The 16610-nt window shown below is 39.4% G+C and overlaps 1 protein-coding gene across 2 annotated transcripts in view; it reads left to right on the forward strand.

The window, feature by feature from the left end:
* fgfrl1a (fibroblast growth factor receptor like 1a) overlaps positions 1-16610 on the forward strand; it is a 76365-nt gene that overhangs the window by 48007 nt on the left and 11748 nt on the right. For both annotated transcript variants that reach the window (XM_006804530.3, XM_035913756.2), the window contains exon 4: positions 16395-16472. In XM_006804530.3, coding sequence (XP_006804593.1) covers positions 16395-16472 — 78 coding nt within the window. The remainder of the gene's footprint in view (positions 1-16394; positions 16473-16610) is intronic.

The following is a 16610-nucleotide window of genomic DNA, read 5'->3' on the forward strand; positions in this document are numbered from 1 at the left end:
AAGAACAACAAATTAAATACTTTACTTTCATACTGAGGCTTTAAAAAACTAAATAAACCTAGCCAGATGCTTGTGCTGCACAGACACACACCCACGTACTTCACATTAACCAACACACAAAGTAAAAATTGAAAACTTGATCCTTTACTGTATGTTTTCAGAACTCATAAATCCCATTGCTGTGTGATGTTTACGAGCGAGTGTGGAACCACTTGTGCCTGTATGTTATTTCACCACCCTGTTGATATTTTACGCTCTGACATAGTCCATGTTCGGGGTTGGAGGACCTCAAGATACTTCATGTATTCCTCATTGTTGGTTTTTCATGACTAAACCGAGGCCTCATTGTTGTATTAAGTCTGACCGCCAAGGGTCACAGTTTCTGAAAATATACCATACATATAAACAACTGCTGCAAAACGGATCTGCACCTATTAACACTCCATAAAAACCTAGCATGCTAATCACATATTGTGTATTTAAATAATATCAAATGGTGATTGAATAAGACAGGATTTGTGCTTTGTCAGCTGGAAGAGATATCACTGAACTCTCATTACCGTATATTCTTCTGGCACATTCTGGTGACTCTTTTTGCAACTACTGACTCATTGTAGCAGAAATGAGGAGGAAATAAAATTGCTATCGATCCCAGATGGAAAAATCCCATTCCTTTTAGTTAGGGCCGGGCTCAGCAATAGGAAAACAGGTAGAAGCCCTCAATTGTGTATTATTATGTTGGTATATTAAGTCTCAATACATTCAGTACACTATATGGATAAAACTATTCTGCCTTACTGTATTCTATAGGTTTAACGTGTAGGTAGGTTTATTAATCGTACACCGGTAAGCCAACTGAGAGATAATTTAACTATATATATATAGATATATTTATATGTAGACATACACCCCTTAGATATCGTGGATATCTTGGTTAGCACTACACTAACTACAGAAAAGAATTCACCTAAAAAAACATGGAACGCGTAAGATGTTTATAACGCTGTGATAATTTAAATGGACTGTCAAGAACAATGTAATAACTTTGCTGAAAAGCTGATTTGGAACCAATTAACCAGTCATTATTAGTCTTAATATGTATGCAACCATAATACCGATACAGTCCATTTAGTTTTCTATAGCAGTTGCATTTGGAAGTAATTTGAACTATGACACAGACCTTCAGCTACTTTTTATTATTAGTATCACTGTCGAGTTTCAGAAAAATCAAAGGATTGATTTTAAGTGTGCCGTATTTTCCAAACAACACGGTAATAACGACGGCCCGCTAGCATGCGCTACCAAAAATAGTGCTTTGTTGTGTATCTGACGGACGAAAGCTAAACCAGTTCCACACCACTGAAGTTGCAGCATTTTTACAAACCAGTTATGGTTCATCTGTTTCATTTAACGATCCACTTTCGCTCTTCTCATTCTGCGTCACCGCCATGTGCGTATGTAAACAAAGGCACTGCGCATGCGCGTTTTACCCATATTCTATCGCGATATTTAATTTTCCTATCGTTGCCCAAAATTACACCAGTATTACCGTGAACGGTATGATATAGCGCAGCCCTACATCTCGTGCTTTTAAACATACAATAATTTTCCATTAAACTTGAACTTTGGCAGCACGAGTGCGCTCCGTTTTACAGAGGAGAAAATGTGTATCTTAACAACTTTCATTGATTATGAAAAATATAAATTCACTGCTCACTAGTGTTTCAAGTATAGTATTTATTACATACATAATGACACTGTGGTAAACGCATGTGATGAGGAGAAATTTGAGTTTATAGTCCTGCTTTATTCTTCAGACACAGTGTGGACAAGAGCACTGACTTGTAGCTTATAAACTTAATATGAATTAATTTAGAAAAGGATTTGTTAGATAGAGAACAAAGGGAACACTACAGTATACTACAGCTGTACAGTGGATCTCTAAAAGTTGCAGTGCTGAGAAGTCTGTAGCTGTTGCGAGCCTATGGGGTGGTAGGATTTACTTCCTGGAACAATTTTTTATTGCCAAGCACTTTTAGCCCAAACCCAACTCTCTGGCTTAAATTAGTTACCTGGAAGCATCAGCTAATTGAGGATTTGGTGCATAGGAACTGGGAATTTTAAGGGCTTTTCTGTTCTCAATGGGTTTTTTGTTGTTGTTATTCAACACTCGTAGCTACACATGCTGTCAGAACTTAATCCAAGCAGGTTGTGCTTTCAAGAAAATGAAAAGGGGGGAGGGGGGTGCTTTGAGGGGCAAAACACACGAGCACCACAGCAGTTTAGTTTATAGCAACCACTGTTGGGTGTAACAAATGATTAAAGTATGCATTAGTGTAATTGCATTCCATTTTTAAGTAATGCAGTAATGTAACAAGTTACTTTAATAATGCAGTAATCACATTACAGTTATGTTGTTACTTGTGTTGCAAAGGTTCTTCAGTTATCTGCATGCTGGTTGGTTAAAAAGAAAAAGTGTGTTTTTTTCTTCCATTCATGTCACTGAGCAACATGAAAGTAATGAATGACTTTTTCCAGGAGGTAGTTAAGTAACATGCTGCGTTAGTTTTTACAAAAGTGTTGTGTAAAGAACATTTGGGCCAAGTTACTGACACAAAGAACAACTAAGCAGATTTTTAACTTTTGTTTTATAAGCGTTTTATTACGTGTGTTTTCAGTGTAGACGTGAAAAGACATTTAGAAAGCTGAAGGTTTCTGAACAGAAGTGTAAGTATGTTCTTTTTATGAAGAAAAAGGTAGAGACAAAACATCAGACGATGATTTCCACTGCCTTTGAAATTATATTATTTTTGTTAAAAATTAATTTTGCGTATTTGAAATTACTAGAAATTACTTTTGTAAGTTGTAGACCAGAGCCGCATGTTCCATTATTGAATCCATTTAATTTTTTTGCATTTTTACATAGTTTCAAAACTTAAATTTAGGGCTGCCACAAACGATTATTTTGATAGTCGACTAGTCACCGATTATTTTTGCGATTAGTCGACTAATCAGATCATCATCCATTTTGACCTAAAACCTACAGCTTATTGCAGCAGCAGCATCTGCTCTTATATAACTATCATTAGCTTACAGCTTTAAGTGTTTAAGGTATGTGCTAACTAAAAATAAAGACAAGATGATAGTTTATTAAATTTTATTGAAATTTGCAGATTGTTTCGGTGAAGTTTAATAAACTCCTTGCTATCTAAAATATAACAGGACACCGGAGTAAATTCTCCAGCATCTCACACTTCTGATAATCAGCTGTCTGCTTGATGTTTATTCAGCTGTGTAAAAACTATAACTTTAATCTCAGCCTAACCGATTTACTCAGGAACAAATAAAATACTAAAAAAAGCCAAACAATAACATTTTGAAGTTATCTAAGTGACTTATATATATTTAACTAGGGCTGGGTATCGTCACTGATTTCTAGAATCGATTCAATTCCGATTCACAAGGTCCCGAATCGATTCGATCCACGATTCGATTTAATTCGATTTGAATCTGGGAAATTTTGACAGTCAGAAATATTATAATTCAGATCAGTACATTTACATATTTTTGTATCTATAAAAAGGAAGCTGACACAAGCAAGACTTTATCAAAGGTGTGAGCATCACAGCAGATGCCTTTGTGTCAAAGTAGCTGAGGATAAAACACAGAAAAACATGAAGGTGATTTTTCTGGCCTGGGATTTTATAAAAATATTCTGCAGTACATCAAAAACGAAAGAAAACCATTAATCAACACATGAACATTACCTCTGAAGTTACAGCGGTTTTATTAGAGACACGGCTAAGCGTTTTGCATAATTTTAAAAAGTTTAAATTTGTTCAGTATTGAACGGCAGAAATTAGGTTTTCTTTTCAGAAGTATATGAAACGAAAAAAAAACGTCGGCCGACAGCGCTGTAAACAACGGTAGACTTGTGCGTAACAAGCAAGCAAATAATGCAGAAAACAGTACAGAGAGAGAGAGCGCGAGAGAGGGAGAGAGAGAGCGCGAGAGAGGGAGAGAGAGAGCGCGAGAGAGAGAGCGAGAGAGCACGCAAGAGAGAGCTGTGCATCGTGGTCGAAGCAAAACATTAAAAGTAAGACTGAATACATGACGATGTTTATGTGAGGCATAGTTTGGATCTTCTTTTGCTGCTGGTTCGGTCAATATTGTTTGGAGAGACATCAAACTAACAGCTTTAGAATCAGCGCATAAAGGGCGTGAACACAAAGGCCACATCTAACTGATTCTGATCTGCGGGTTGCGCTGTGTGTTTACTCTTTGTGCAGAATCCGTGTTCCTGCTCTCATTTACTGTCTTAGCTGTTTGGTGGTTGTTGAAATTTTGTGAGATTTCACCTGAGATTCTGGCATTTCGGGCAAAATAAATTTATATTAAAAAATCGATTCAGGATTTTAATGAATCGATTTTACGTTATCCAAGCCAGAATCGATTTTAATCGATAAATCGATTATAAAAACCCACCCCTATATTTAACCTGAGTAGCGAAAGACGGCGGTGGGTTTGAAAACGATTTGCCGGAGTCCGGTGTGGCTCTAGTGAGCCTAGCCCCCGGCTAGCTATCGAGCTAGTGGGTAACAGACGTCTCCGAAAACGTCGGAGCGCTTTTGAAAATATGTGGCGTCTTGATAAACTGAGCAGATATTTGAGGTTTACACAGCTACATTCTCGCCAGAAAATATGTTAAACGTTTATTTTGTGACCCAGAAAGAATAATAAGAGTAATATTAAAACTAACTAGCTGCCGCCATTGTTGGAAACTGAGCTGGGCTGCGCTATGAATTCTGGGACACAGCTTCTTCTTCTTCGGGGTTTAACGGCAGCTGGCATCCTTGTACATGCAGTGCTGCCATCTTCTGTTTCAGTCCGTTATTACACTCTTAAATCCTACTACTTATTCCTGCGTCTTTTATGATCTTACAAAGCTTCAAACGACGCGTCGACTATTAAATCAGTCGTCGACGATTTTGATAGTCGACGTAATCATGACTAGTCGACTAATCGTGGCAGCCCTACTTAATTTATTCAACAAGAGATGATTGGTTATTTGTAGCAGGCTGGTTCTTAGCAAGTGTATCCTATATTCGACTATCTGAAGCAAAGAAATTTGAACTATTGCCACAAGGTCACTGTAGTAGGAAAGCTTTTTGTCGCTTTCTACCCAAGTGTTACTAATGAGATAGTACTCTGACTGTATTCCTTGCACTGTTAAAGCATGTATGCCCACTTGCACTTGATTAAAAGATCAGCAAAGAAAATCATCGGTTTTTGTTAAAAAAGTTCAAGAAAATGTATATTATGTGGATTTATGGAGTGTTCCCAATCTGTCAAACTCCGCTCTTTGTAGCCAGAAAATCTGGGTTTTTCGTATGATTAGTTTTAGAATATTTTCTGGTTTCTTCTTGACCTTACTGAGTGACTGACAGTTGGACATACAGACTCAGACATGCCACTGCGCGGTTATGAAATACAGCCAAGCCTCAGGTGAGTGTAACAGATCTGACATAAACCAGACACACACACACACACACACACACAGATGGTTAACCCAACAGTGGAAAGCAGCACCTCTACCTCCTCAACGCATGATGCTATGATAGTTTTTTCCTACAAATGTGTGCGTGTGTGTGTAGACAGAGTGGAAACAGCAGGTTGCCTTTATTCATGACCATACAGTCACCCTCCTCTCTCATGCATCTACTCATACCTTACACACACACACACACACATACAGGTGGCTGTAATTAGTGTGTAGAGCCCATTCATGGCACAAGATCAAACTGTGGGCCGCTCAGTTTCAGGAACTACAGAGCCCTGCTCAGAGTTAGACATACTCACTTAACCACATTCATTGATGCACGCACCTTTGCTCTGTAGTCCTCATGCTGTGTTTCTAATGTGATGCTGGCATACGACAGGCTTCCCCTTAAAATGTTTTTGTTTAGTCTGCTCATTCAAAAGAGTTCTGTTTGACTCAACAGCAGAAACTTACACACTGTGTAAGTATTTACTTCAGCGAGGAGAGAATACAGAGAGAGAAGGTGGAGAGCAGGGGATTATGGGTTAGATAAGCCCGAAATGTTCAACATCTCCAATCAGCCATAAGACTACACACATTTGGTTTTTGCTGCAACGGTAGGCAGAATCTACACAGCTGTGAACAAGGTTATGAAAGCAGGAATAATGCTGCTGGAGAAAATCACACAGCTCTGAGCAGTCAGCGTTTTCATTCTGGTGATCAGGGAGCTTTCCCTGTGAGTTTATTTGACGTTTTTTTGGCATTCAGTCTCTCGGTTGGGTTTATTTAGTCTTCTGAAAGCCTCGATGGTAAAAACACTTAGTGGTAAAACTCCTTTATTTCATTGTGTTCCTTTGGTTCATCAATGGTATACTTGGTAATAGTCCTTGGATGTTCCGCCTTCATATGAGCAGAATATGTGCAGAACTGTGCAACTGGCCAGTCAGTTAACTTTACAAGGCTTTGGTTTTTTTGTAAACATTGTTTTTTACGTTTTCTAAGACCTTATTAATGCAGCCAGCCTCTCCGAACAGCCTGTCTCGGTCAATCAGGCCGGCCGACCCTGTTATTTGCTGTAAACGACTGCTGAAAACTCATTTCTGTAGGTTAACCTTTCCTTCCCCTTCGTTTTTGGCCATAGTTTGCAACCATTTGCATGTATGCGTGTAATTTGGAATGAATGCCTGCCGGTATGGCTGATTACGTGTCTGTATGTTTGAGCAAGTTCACTTATCTTCAGTGTGTGGTTTTTATTTGAACTGTAAAGCACTTTGGAACTTTGAAACATGCTATGCAAATAAAGTTATTATTGTTCTTACTTTATCTCCAATTTCCGAGGCCCACTAAAGTATTTAAAAAATGCTTCCCCCAGTTTCATTTGAAACTGGATGTAATATATAATAAAAAAGGTTTTTTTGTCTGACGTATTTTGCTTAATAGCTAACTAAAATATGCCTTTGGTGACTCTATTTCAACCCCACAGACAGTTCTGTGTTAAAAGCTGGCTTAGCTGCATCTGTTGGTGCAGCATAGCTGAATAGTGAGGTAAATGTTGCTAATTTTTGTTCCACTAAAACTTATGAACTGATATGGATAAATGAGGAAAATGTTTTTGGAGCTTACTGAGTTTGGAAAAACTGAAAAGTAGCTGCTGCTGGTTTCCAAAATGATCTGCCATATGCACCTCTTTTCAAATTCATCCAGCTTTAAAAAGTTGCATTGCATTCAGGTCAAACAGAGTCATTACGTTGCTTTAAAATACAAAATCAGAATTAAAGATTTCCTGGATGTCACCCCACCTTTATCCTCACACACATGCACCCTGAGCCGCCTCAGATTTTCCTTTATTTTAAAACACATGCTGCTAAGGAATGCTAGGTAATCAACCCCATATTTAGATCGCCTCGTGAATTAGTTGTGTGCGTGTTTCTGTTGGATTTGTTCACACCAAAGAGGTCAGAAAGCTGGAATCAATTTCCCTCCCGAACATTGATGTGTGTTCATCATATTTCAGAGTCCGGGGTGGCACATCGTGTAGTCACATTTGTAAACAGCATCGTAAAGTTGCTCTCGTAAAAAAACAAAAAACTGGTGCACGGGGGCCAGTGGAAAGGGTTGGACAAGTGAACGGGGTTCGCTGGAAGAGAAACTCCATCAGGTGTTGGTGTGCGCATGTCTGCGTGTGTCTGCATTTGAGGGGTAATGAGATCAAATGTTCCTGAAACGTTTCAGAGCAAAAGATGTTTTTCTTACGAGCATAAAAGGATTTTTTTCAGCTCAAAAATTAGTTATGCGTGTGTGCGTGTGCGTTTATGTGTGCGTGCGTGAATTAGTGCTTTAATGCATGATGGAAAATGTCTTCACCTCTAGCACACGTCACCAGCGTGATCACTGGCCACTAAGTAGTCTGAGCTTACAAGCAGTTAATATGTCATTTAAGCCAGTGTTGCTCCTCACACGGAGCAGAAGTTAACTGCAGTGTATGAGTGTCTGCCCTGTGGATACAGCTAATAAATCTCTCTCCATACTGTTGCCTTTTTCTCTCCAACTCTCTTTTCATCTTTCTCTCCTGCTGCCTCCTGACCTATTCAGAAAGTCACTCATATCCCGTCTCGTTTGCTCTCTCTCTCTGTGTCGCACTCCCTTTCACTGTCTCTCACTCCCATGCTGTTAATAGAGGACAAAGCAGCACAAGTTGTAATCATTTCCATAAGCTACACAGCATCTGCACAGCCAGTAGTGGAAATCTGCGTCTGTGTGTGTGTGTGCATTTTGGAATGAACTACACATGTGCACACTTACTGTTTTCTCTGGAGAACATGACAGCTTGATGCATACATAAAGTGACTGCTTTTACATATACACCATGCATCAGGGGGCAAATCTTAGTTGTGCAAACGTGTTGTGCAAAATGGGTTTTGGGCAAGCGAGCTAAAGGAGAGAAAAAGACAGAACAGAAAAGTTGATGGAAAGGTAACAAAGTTTAGTTAAAACTTGCTGGATAAGATCTGATCATTATTTTATTATCGCTTCATCTTTAAACTTTTAAACCGGAAAAATCTGATTTGGAGAAAACAAATGTCATCAGATTATCTGCAATTACACTGAATTCAGTTTATTGTTTTGTCTATTTTCTTCACGTTTGATCAGATGTGTGTGCTGATCGACTCTCAGTCAACTCTAAACATTATTATACTTAAACACCAAGTAAATAACTGACCGGGGAAATACTAGACTGAAAAACATTAGTCGCTCGGTGCAGGCAGTTACTGGCATTTTGTTACATTTTTGCAGATATGGGTCGTGGAGTTCAAAGAGTCAAGTTTGCACAGTTTTCAATGAGCCACACAAAAATGAAAGAGGACTATAAGAAGAAATGTTTTGTCAAAATATCAACGCTGCTCTTAGGTGCTGTGTGTTATAGACCTAAACTCAGGCTTTTCATTATTTTATTTTTTTTGGCACTTTCAGATTTATAGCCATGTGTTTGATGAGGCTTTTGTTTGTTCCCACACACTTAGAGGATTACATGAGCTGCTATTTACATATTAAACACAAGCCTGCAGAATCTGTCCACAGTCCTATATTTATCTAGAGCTACAGTGTGTATCTAACAATTTATTATAATCACTTTGGTGTAGAGTTGCAACAGACTATGCATAAATATTCTGAAAAACAATGTTGCTGGAGAGAAAAGTATGTTTGGAACGTAGGCTCGAGATGCTATGGTGTAATACTTTGTAAGAAAGAAACAGACGGATGTAAAAAAGTTTTGGATGTTTCTCTCTTTGCCATTTACGTTTCAAAAATGTGTGTAACCTTTGGTGTTATTCCATCTCTCACAATAGTAGGCTTATAACAAAAGACAGAAACCTGAAACATGTGGTTTCATTGTTTCCAGAGTCTCGTTGAACTGATTGAATTATAATGATAGTGTGTGTTTAGGTAGAGGGTCAGAGCCCTGACAGGCCAAACAACTGCCGAAGGACAAATGTTGTTTATTCTGCTGGCTCTTATAAAAGATGGGTTTGGAGGACGATGTATGCTAACACAACTGTACTGAAAAATTGGGATTTAACATTGTCAAACATTCAGTTCTGTTTTTAGACTGCAATTTCACCCTCTTACCCAGGTTTCTTTTTTAAATATTATTGTAGTACTGTCCACTTTAAATGCCGTCAGCCCATCTTGTGGCCATTATTAGATTAAATCAGTCACATAAATAATAAATAGGTGCCCTGCTCGGCCTAGTTGAAGGTCAGAATGTGCACAGGTGCCATCCTTTTTCACTCATCCAGATTTCTAGGCACTGCGGTCTTGACTGCAGGTTCATAATAATGAACACCAGGTAGAAGCGAAAGTAATCAGTCATTGAGAACATAACAAATTCCTTCCATCTATTTTCTTCTGCCGATTCAGTTCAGCGTTCCTGGGGAGCTGGAGCCTTTTCCAGGGTACACCCTGAACTGGTCGCCAGTCTACTGCCAAACAACAAAGCATGCGCGAAAAAAGTAAATCAAAGGAAGTTATGACAGAGAACTGGTCTTTCAGTAAAGCTGTGCTATTATTAACTCAGGGGATTGGGGAATGGTGTTTTTGTACAGCCATCACATACAGAATAGAGAGACAGGTTTTCTTAATAAAATGAATAAAGTCTGACTGAAAACAGAGTTTTAGCTTGTCAAACTACATCTGTTGAAAAGAATAATATCTATATCTAATTCAATAATATGTTCAAATCTTTATAATATGATTGAAAGCTACAAATATTAAATATTATTTCAAGGTAAACAGTTAATATTTACTGTTGATTTAGCTTCTTCTTTAAAGTGAAAATGTAATCTGTGTAATGTTTTAAGGTTATTTTGTGGTCTTTCTGATCATTTGCACAGCATGCACTGTGGTTTAGATCCAGCTTTGGTCAAAACTACAACCATCTACGATATTTAAAGTAGGGCTGCCACAATTAGTCGACTAGTCACGATTACGTCGACTATCAAAATCGTCGACGACTGATTTAATAGTCGACGCATCGTTTGAAGCTTTGTAAGATCACAAAAGACGCAGGAATAAGTAGTAGGATTTAAGAGTGTAATAACGGACTGAAACAGAAGAGGGCAGCACTGCATGTACAAGGATGCCAGCTGCCGTTAAACCCCGAAGAAGAAGAAGCTGTGTCCCAGAATTCATAGCGCAGCCCAGCTCAGTTTCCAACAATGGCGGCAGCTAGTTAGTTTTAATATTACTCTTATTATTCTTTCTGGGTCACAAAATAAACGTTTAACATATTTTCTGGCGAGAATGTAGCTGCGTAAACCTCAAATATCTGCTCAGTTTATCAGGACACCACATATTTTCAAAAGCGCTCCGACGTTTTCGGAGACGTCTGTTACCCACTAGCTCGATAGCTAGCCGGGGGCTTGGCTAACTAGAGCCGTGAGAACACCGGACTCCCGGCGAAACCCACCGCCGTCTTTCGCTACTCAGGTTAAACATGATATATAAGTCACTTAGATAACTTAAAAATGTTATTGTTTGGCTTTTTTTAGTATTTTATTTGTTCCTGAGTAAATCGGCTTGGCTGAGATTAAAGTTATAGTTTTTACACAGCTGAATAAACGTCAAGCAGACAGCTGATTATCAGAAGTGTGAGATGCTCGAGAAAATACTCCGGTGTCCTGTTATATTTTAGATAGCAAGGAGTTTATTAAACTTCACCGAAACAATCTGCAAATTTCATTAAAATTTAATAAACTATCATCTTTATTTTTAGTTAGCACCTTAAACACTTCAAGCTGTAAGCTAATGATAGTTATATAAGAGCATATGCTGCTGGTGCAGTAAGCTGTACTTTTACGTCCAATGGATGCATGATCTGATCTAATCGCAAAAATAATCGGTGACTAGTCGATTATCAAAATAATCGTTTGTGGCAGCCCTAATTTAAAGGGAGCTTAAGTGAAACTAAGTCCTCCTTGGATGAAGGTTTAACTGAACAATGGTCCTTTCAGTGTTGTGTAAAATGCCTTTGCTTGTGGTAGCTCCTGTCTGAAATAAGAAGTCAAACGAGTTTGTGAAGAAAGCTGTGGCTGCATGAAGCCTGAAACTATGACGATGGTCAATTTTAGAGGACTAACAGTGGTTTACAGGGTTTGTCAGACACACAAACTCACATCAGGACTGCTGGTTTTGGCCCTGAAGCTGCAACAACCAGCGGTCAGCAGAGGCTGACCTAGAAACATCCTTTTCTCTCCCTCAGACATGCACACACATCAGCTTAATCGCATGCACGCACGGAGGTTCTGTCCACATATCCAATGTCTCTCTATTAAAACGTGGAAGGACATGACCCTTTAGGAAAACACTGCCCCCTGGACACACTCGTAGATACATACACACACTGGACTGTGGGAGTCATATTTCTGAGCGTGCTCGTGTACAATTGCTGCCTTTTCTCTAAAGACATGAAAGCAAATACAAGAAGAGGTTATACAAATACACACACTCTCAGAGGGGTATGCGGCCGGTTAAAGTGTGAAATGTAGCACGCTGTTGAACCATTTCCCCCCTGTAGATGTAGATTTAGACAAAGATGAATAAAAAGAAGCAAAGAGGCGGAAAATGAAAAAGAGATGCAAAGCACAAGAAAGAGGAAGGAGTGAATGTTCAGGTCCGAGCCAGGCAGGAATATTTAAAGGAGCGCGACCATAGATTTTATACTCATTGTGGATTTGCACATCAGAAGCTACAAGCGCACATGTTTTTACAATTATGGCACTTCACAGCAAGTAGCAAACTGCATACTTTCAGTGGAAAATATGGATTTGTATCCACTGCCTGTACAGACACATAGAAAAAAGTCCTTGCACATCTTCTTCAAGGACTATAAATCTTCACAATGATACAGCAGAGACAAGCACAAAGATATTATGTACATGATGTTATAATTTGACACTGACCAGAAACATGTGGCCCAAAAACAGATGGTAGGGCCAAAGTCAAACCTTTTCTTGTTTATCTTGTTTTAATTGTGCAGCGTTAGTTTAATTGTGGTTTTTAACCATAGTTTTTTGTACTTTCTAGACCCCTTTTAACCTGTTTTTCTACCATTTACCTCACTAGTAGTGGAAACATTATGCTAAAGGGACACTTGGTGCATTCAAAGGTGATACCAAAGAATCACGAACAAGCATCTGTATGCAATGAGTAGGAAGTTAGTTTGGCCAATATCCAACATTTTGTTATTCACCACTAGACCGTCATCATCCTCATCTTTGCTGTTTCTGAATATTTCATTGTTGGCCGTCCTTACACACTGGTCTTCATGTGTGTGTGTCCGTGTGTGTGTGTGTATTAGCTGTTGTCAGCACCAGGCAACGTATCTGGCCGAACATTAGAAGGTGGAACAAGATCAGAAGAAAGCATTTTGTTTATTAAAAGCAGCTGAAGCAGGGAGGGTATATTTTCGACTATGTGTGTGTTCAACTTGAAACAAACAGCAAAACGTTAAGTCTGCCCCCGCAGCCCTGCACTCGTGTAACCGAGCTGAAGAAAGGTATGAAACTGGCTCCGCTGGCAGAACGCCTGGTTGTTGAACGTGCTGACAGATTGCAGACTTCACACTGAAATATGTATTTTTACTCATTAAAGGGCAAGAAGACTGAAAATCTCATTCAGTCACATTCAAAACATCAACAATATTTAGTGCAGTTGAGTCTTGATTTGTTCTTTTGTGTCAGAGTCTCTCAGTCGAAGCCGTCTACAAGCATCTTGTATTTATAGAAGTATTTCTAGTAGCTTTGTTTAAGTAGTAGAACCTGGTACCAGGTGACGTGACGTGAACAAACTGCATGCCACTGATTGGCCAAAGAGTGACTGCATGAGTCATGAGAGTTCTTCGAAAGAATTAAACCGGCTATTTTTGAAACCCAGCAATGACAACACTGTGATCCAGTGACGAAATACAGACGTTTACTATGGGTTTAGCAGCAAGTATACCATCGCCTCAGTGTCCTCCATTGCTGTGTTGTGGTTGTGTCACGTACAAATGGCATCTTGGGACTCATCTGCAATGGAAAATGACCAGTCGAGTCAAGTTGAGCTGAGGAATTGGAGACATTTAGACCTTTTTTCGCATCTCTGAAGAACAAGTTTATCTTAAATGTCATCACAGTTTTGAATTACAGGTAATAAATATTTCCAAGGTTTTAATGACTAAGCCACCGACAAGCCACAATTTTTTGTGAGTCTAAATAGTCTAGTCTTTTATTCATGCAACACAATCATTCATTTTTTGTAGCTTTTAAAGAAATATATGGTCACTTAAGTACTTTGGATATTCTGTTTGGCCGTGGTGGATGGACAGTTGAAGGTTTTTAAAGCCTTCGTCTGTGAGTGGGTCTGCAGAAGATCTGCCAAGTAAGATTTACAAGGCGATGGGAGGGTTTGCTTTCTGGTAAGAGTGCTAAACCACGTTCCCCCTTTAGATTAGACCCCTTGCCGCTCGGCTTCAAACACCCTGCCTTTTCTCAGAACTAGCCGTGCATGTGGCAGGAGGGAGAGATGAAGGGGGAGTCCGAAAGAGGGAAGGAGGAGTGAGGTTTGACAGGAATACCGGCACCTCAAGTTACCATTTAGCTAAATAATGCTAGAACACACACATCTACACATGCACTGACACACCCGTGGAGAAATTCATGTCACACACACACACCCATAGAGACAGGAGCCCCACCACGTGGACTCCCAGTATACTATTAATACCAACCCAGAAGATGCAGGTCATGTCTTGTATTTGCATTTCACGTGTTTGTTGTTCCATCATCCAAAAAGTGAGGCTTTAAAGACATTTGGCGCTGCATTAAACACTCTAAGCTTTCAGGTGGTCTTCTGAAATCCCCAAAAAATGGTATAGACCAGCATGCACAATAAACATCACACACACATACACACACGTTCTGCAGGTGGTCCAAGGCTGTTTGGTTCCCTTTTCTATTCCTTTCATAACCAGCATCAGGTGTTGGTTGAAGTTTCAGGTTCAAGCCAAGCAAACCACGTACAACCCCCACATGTATTCTGACAGACCTGATATTGGACTGTATCAGACCTCCCAGCTCCCTGCCATCCCCTCTAAAGGCCCCTTTTGGATGCAATGACTCTATCTTGAAGCTTTCCCTTGCATAAAGGTTCAGACAGATGTTTGTGTCTTTTTGATAATCATTGGAGGAAGACGTGCAGAGAGAGGGAACCTGATACACCAGCGTTAAAGCAGTGTGATACTGTAGTGTGTGATTGAACACATTGTATGAAGAAAAAAGGTTGCTCCATTTCATTTTTCACCAAGTGGGAAATTTTCCCTTTGCTACAAAGTTGAAGGACCAAATTTAAGACCATGGTTTCTCAGAGACGTGAGTCAGGGTTTAAAAACTGCAGGGCCTTGGGTAAGCATGGTAGGGGAGTCGCATTAATGTCAAGGCTTTCATTGCTGGTAAATGCTCTAACTTACTGAATCATATTGTTTATCATTTGGTTTCCTGATTTAACAAGTATATGTTGGTGATTCACGGCTGAGCAGTTTAAAATTACACGGTGGAGAGCAGAACACTGGCTGGAAAATACGTTTGTGAAAGCCAGACTTCACAGTATACTGTAAAATAATTGTTCTCTAAATATACTGCTTTGACTGAAATTACTATTGCTTGGCTCTCAAGAAGCTTTTACACATTTGACTTGAATTTACGTGCCCTTCATTTCTAGGATTGTTTTACGACTTTTATTGCTGCAGAGATCTCACTTAAAAACCTGCATATCTAGAGTGAAAACAATGATGCTTCTGTGTTTCTCCTTCCAGCTGTTAGGAGATAAAACAGTCGTCTGATTGTAATTTGCAGGAATCGAGCAAATAATCTTGATTTAGTTATTATTAATCTGCGACTCTCTTTCATGGATGATCTGATATCGTCGTGTTGGTGTTGTTCCCAGATCATCATGAAAATGTTGTTCCAGGTTCAACATTGCAAGTGACCAATCACATTATTGTGACGTTATTCTTTTGCGCACCAACCCATTCGTGCATTTATGAAATTCCAATGTTGCAAGGACAATATCAATTCTGCTTAGCGTTTATTAAAGGGTTAGGGTTAGGGTCCGTTGATCGGCGGACAAAGGCGGTTTCTCGCAGCTTAAGTACAGTTTTTTGTTTTACGCCGGTTTTTCCCGAAGTCGCAAAAGTATGACATCACAACATTCTGATTGGTCACATCCAATGTTGATCCTGGAACAACCTTTAGTATGATGATCTGGGATCAACACCAACACGAGGATATCAGATCGTGCCTCTTTCATAGTGTGTTTTTTGTTCTGTCCCCCCTCACCCCAGTCAGTCATGGCAGATGGCTGCCTGCCTGACACTGGTTTTGCTGAGGGCGTCTTCCTGTTAAAATGGAGTTTTTCCTTCCCACTGTTGCCAAATGCTTGCTCATAGGTGGTTCTCTGTTTTTTGGGGTTTTCTCTATATTATTGTAGGGCTTTTACCTTACAGTATGTAGCGCCTTGAGGTAACTGAGGTGACTATATAAGTACATTTTAATTCAATTGAACTGAATTGATTTTACATTGAAACACTGGTCCTTTAGTGCAGCTGTAACATGTAAAAACAGCAGTCAGATACAAAAAATAAAACTGCCACTTTTGCATTCAGAAAGATGTTTATTTTACTTAAGCTGTACAAGTGGGCTGTTTAAAATAGTAACTTTAAAAACAAATAATTTCAGGTTTTTTTTGTTTTGTTTTTTAATTTAGGTTCAATCCTCAAATCCCACCTCTTGTCTTCCTGTCTCTTTTTTTCCCTCACCAGATGATTCCAGTTCAAGAAATGGAGCAGGACCAGCCCACAGCGATTCTGAACATGCCCCAGAGCTTGCCGGGAAACTGGGTAAGCACTGGTGACTTCTCAGTTCTCATCACTATCGAGATATAAACATTTGAAAATGAGAAACAAGCTTAGAAGTGAAACCTGAGACAGCACGAGTAACAAGTACAGTAGCCGATTGTACAATAAACACCTTGCACA

The sequence above is a fragment of the Neolamprologus brichardi genome, chromosome 2 (assembly GCF_056152115.1).
Source record: "Neolamprologus brichardi isolate AB-2024 chromosome 2, ASM5615211v1, whole genome shotgun sequence".
NCBI lineage: Eukaryota > Metazoa > Chordata > Actinopteri > Cichliformes > Cichlidae > Neolamprologus > Neolamprologus brichardi.